Below are 3,229 nucleotides of genomic sequence, written 5' to 3' on the forward strand. Positions count from 1 at the left end.
CCTTGATCGTAGCACGGATATGGTAATGGTAGGAGGAAGGCATCCAATGAAAATAACCTATTCTGTGGGTTTTAAATCCGATGGAAAGATTACGGCCTTGTACTTGAATTTGTTGGTAAATGCAGGCATATCAGAGGATTATAGTCCACTTATTTCACATGCCATTATAACTTGTCTAAAAAAATACAACTGGGGTGCTCTCGCTTTTGATATTAAACTATGCAAGATGAATCTTACAAGTAAATCATCGATGCGAGCACCAGGGCAGGTACAGGGATCTTACATTGCTGAAGCTATTATTGAGCGTGTAGCATCTTTCCTGTCCTTGGATGTCGATGTTGTGAGAAAAAGAAATTTGCATACATATGAAAGCCTGAAGTTTTTTTATGGAAGTAGCAGTGGAGAAGCTCCGGAATATACTTTACCTGCTATAGTTGATGAGTTGTTTACATCTGCAAGCTACTTCAATCGTCTTGAAATGGTATTGCATTTCAATAGTTGCAACAAATGGAAAAAACGAGGGATTTCTTGGGTACCAATTGTATATGAAGTGGAACCAATGCCAACACCAGGGAAAGTATCCATTCTAAATGATGGTTCAATTGTTGTTGAAGTCGGAGGAATTGAAATAGGCCAGGGACTGTGGACAAAGGTGAAGCAAATGGCTGCATTCGGTCTTGAACAGCTATGGGATGAAGAGAAAAAATATCTTTTGGATAGGGTTAGAATCATTCAAGCAGATACTCTGAGTTTGGTTCAGGGAGGTTTAACTGCTGGAAGCACCAAATCTGAAGCAAGCTGCGAAGCAGTTCGTCTAGCATGCTCTATTCTAGTCAGCAGATTAAAGCCTCTTAAGCAAAGTTTGGAAGAGCAAATGGGATCAATTTCATGGGACACCCTTATTACCCAGGTGTGTAATTACGTCATTAATCAAATGTACTACTGTTTATTTATTGGCAAGAAGCTAAGCTTATTTCTGTAGTCTGTATGTGTTAGCTAGCTTATGCAAGTGAAGGACAGGATAGCTTATATGCATTCACTTTTAGGGATTTCCTGGGCTTTTTTATATTTTGGAAATCAAAGCAGTTACTTCCTTTCATCCATTATGAACTAGTTACCTTACAATATACAGGCAAATTTGCAATATGTGAACTTATCAGCGAGTACATTTTGGGTTGCTGACGATACTTCATCATATCTAAATTATGGGGCTGCTATAAGCGAGGTAACCTCCTTTGTAGATCATTCATATGATTGGCTTGTAATCACATTGCTAGTCTGTTTTCTTGATTTTGAAAATTGTGTGCATTCTAGGTAGAAATTGATGTTCTCACTGGAGCTACTACGATATTGAGAGCAGACCTTACATATGACTGCGGACAGAGCTTGAGTCCTGCCGTGGATCTAGGACAGGTTTTTTTTTTTTCATCTGTCCTATTGATTTTATAATCCTAAATCACAATCAGCCGTATGTTCATATACTTATATCTGAGTGTTTCTGCAGGTTGAAGGGTCTTTTGTTCAAGGAATTGGATTTTTTGTCCTATTGATTTTGTTCAATATATAAAGAAAACTTGTCAGTTACGATATAAACACACTTACGGTATGAATTACATGTATATATAACATTGACATATTATTTAGTACGAGATTTACATGTATGAAAGTTTTCATACAAAATTTCTTGATTGCCTACAACCCCAGGTGTGCTGATGACAAGTTGAAGAAGATGGCTCTAAGAGTGATAGCTGAAAGCCTTTCAGAAGAAGAGATTGCTGGACTTAAAGAAGCAATTCCATGCGATGGACACCAACAACAGCGGTTAGTCAATGATGAGGTTTTGTAAAACTTGTGTGTTTGAAAATTATTGTCATGAAGTTAAGGATAACTTGTATGATACAAATTTAATTTGTGGATCAATATGTATACATTTTGTTTGTATAATATAAAGTTTTATTTATTTGTTAAATAGTCTTATTATAAAAATGATTGTGGTTGTGGATATTCAATTATATGTAAATTTTGAGTATTTTTATAATTTTGCTATTTTAAGAAAACACTATTTTTTATAAATTTAAAAAGACAACGTTTTTAAGTAATAAAAGACAACGCTTAAAAAACAATGTCTTTGAGACCAACCACAACGCTTTTAAAGCGTTGTCTTTGATATGTGCATTTTTACAACAGCATCTATAACAACGCTTTTTAAGAACGAAAAGACAACGCTTAAAAAGCGTTGTCTTTGTGACCAACCACAACGCTTTTAAAGCGTTGTCTTTGATATGACTTTCTACAACACCATCTACAACATCACTTTTTAAGTACATACGACAACGCCAAAAAAGCGTTGTTGTTTAGCTTTTTTCTTGTAGTGGTTAACCACCTTCCAAGGTTCATGAAAAATAATTTTCATGTCTTTAAAGAGTCCCTCCCCCTAAAGACATGGTGGTGACTTCCGTCATTGCACCAACAATGACTTGGAATCCCTAAACCTTTAGGAAACCCAAACTTAGAAGTTTTGAGGTTCAACTGTTCAAAATTTGAAACAAACCTCAACCTAAACTTCAATAAAGTCTTCCTTAACCATTCCATCCTTGTTTTCTACACGAAAACACCCTTTTTATGTATACAAATGTATTTTTAAGGGTTTGGAATGGTCACATAGACTAAACATGGTTCAAAGATGCTGAAATCAGGCCTTCCCAGCCAAAATCAGCAACTTGGATCGATAGGAGTTGGGATCCAATCGATTGAACCAACTGAATCGATACACTGATCGATTCAGCATGTGTGGATCGATCCACTGATCGATCCGGCGAGCTTCTGCTCGCGAGATTTGCCTTCTGAATCGATCCACGGATCGATTCAGGCACTCCAATCGATCCATGGATCGATCGTAGGTCTGATAGTTGCTGAATTTCAAATTCAGCCAACTTCAGAAACCCCTAGAAAATTCTACAAAAATCCAAAAATCATGAAATTTCGTGTAGATAATATTTAGGGCATACTTAATCAGGGAAAAATAGTTTTCTATGAAAATACATCATATTTTCAAAGATTGACACAAACTAGAAAACTTGCAAAAACTTTAGTGTTTTCTTCAAGTTTGTGTTTAACTATTCAATGGTGATTACTATCAAAAGATAGCCTTCACCAAGGTTTTCCAAAAGTATTTTAAAACATTTTTCAAAATCAATATCCCATCATGTTCCTTGGGCATAATGCACAT

At 35.9% G+C, this 3,229-nt stretch overlaps 1 protein-coding gene across 1 annotated transcript; it reads left to right on the top strand.

The window, feature by feature from the left end:
* The first annotated feature begins 234 nt into the window (after positions 1 to 234).
* LOC122043757 (indole-3-acetaldehyde oxidase-like) lies at positions 235 to 1,567 on the top strand. The gene is made up of 4 exons (XM_042604343.1): positions 235 to 910; positions 1,133 to 1,225; positions 1,315 to 1,413; positions 1,505 to 1,567. The coding sequence occupies exons 1-4, from the start codon at positions 251 to 253 to the stop codon at positions 1,565 to 1,567; spliced, it is 915 nt and encodes a 304-aa protein (XP_042460277.1). The 5' UTR covers positions 235 to 250.
* Positions 1,568 to 3,229: the final 1,662 nt, after the last annotated feature.

Source organism: Zingiber officinale, chromosome 2A (assembly GCF_018446385.1).
Source record: "Zingiber officinale cultivar Zhangliang chromosome 2A, Zo_v1.1, whole genome shotgun sequence".
Lineage (NCBI taxonomy): Eukaryota > Viridiplantae > Streptophyta > Magnoliopsida > Zingiberales > Zingiberaceae > Zingiber > Zingiber officinale.

What these genes read in the sequence shown, in the direction of transcription:
- LOC122043757 (XM_042604343.1), top strand. Translation starts at nt 251, where the DNA reads ATGCGAGCACCAGGGCAGGTACAGGGATCTTACATTGCTGAAGCTATT. An exon ending in GGGACACCCTTATTACCCAG is followed by an intron (nt 911 to 1,132) that starts GTGTGTAATTAC and finishes TACAATATACAG; the next exon opens with GCAAATTTGCAATATGTGAA. An exon ending in ATGGGGCTGCTATAAGCGAG is followed by an intron (nt 1,226 to 1,314) that starts GTAACCTCCTTT and finishes TGTGCATTCTAG; the next exon opens with GTAGAAATTGATGTTCTCAC.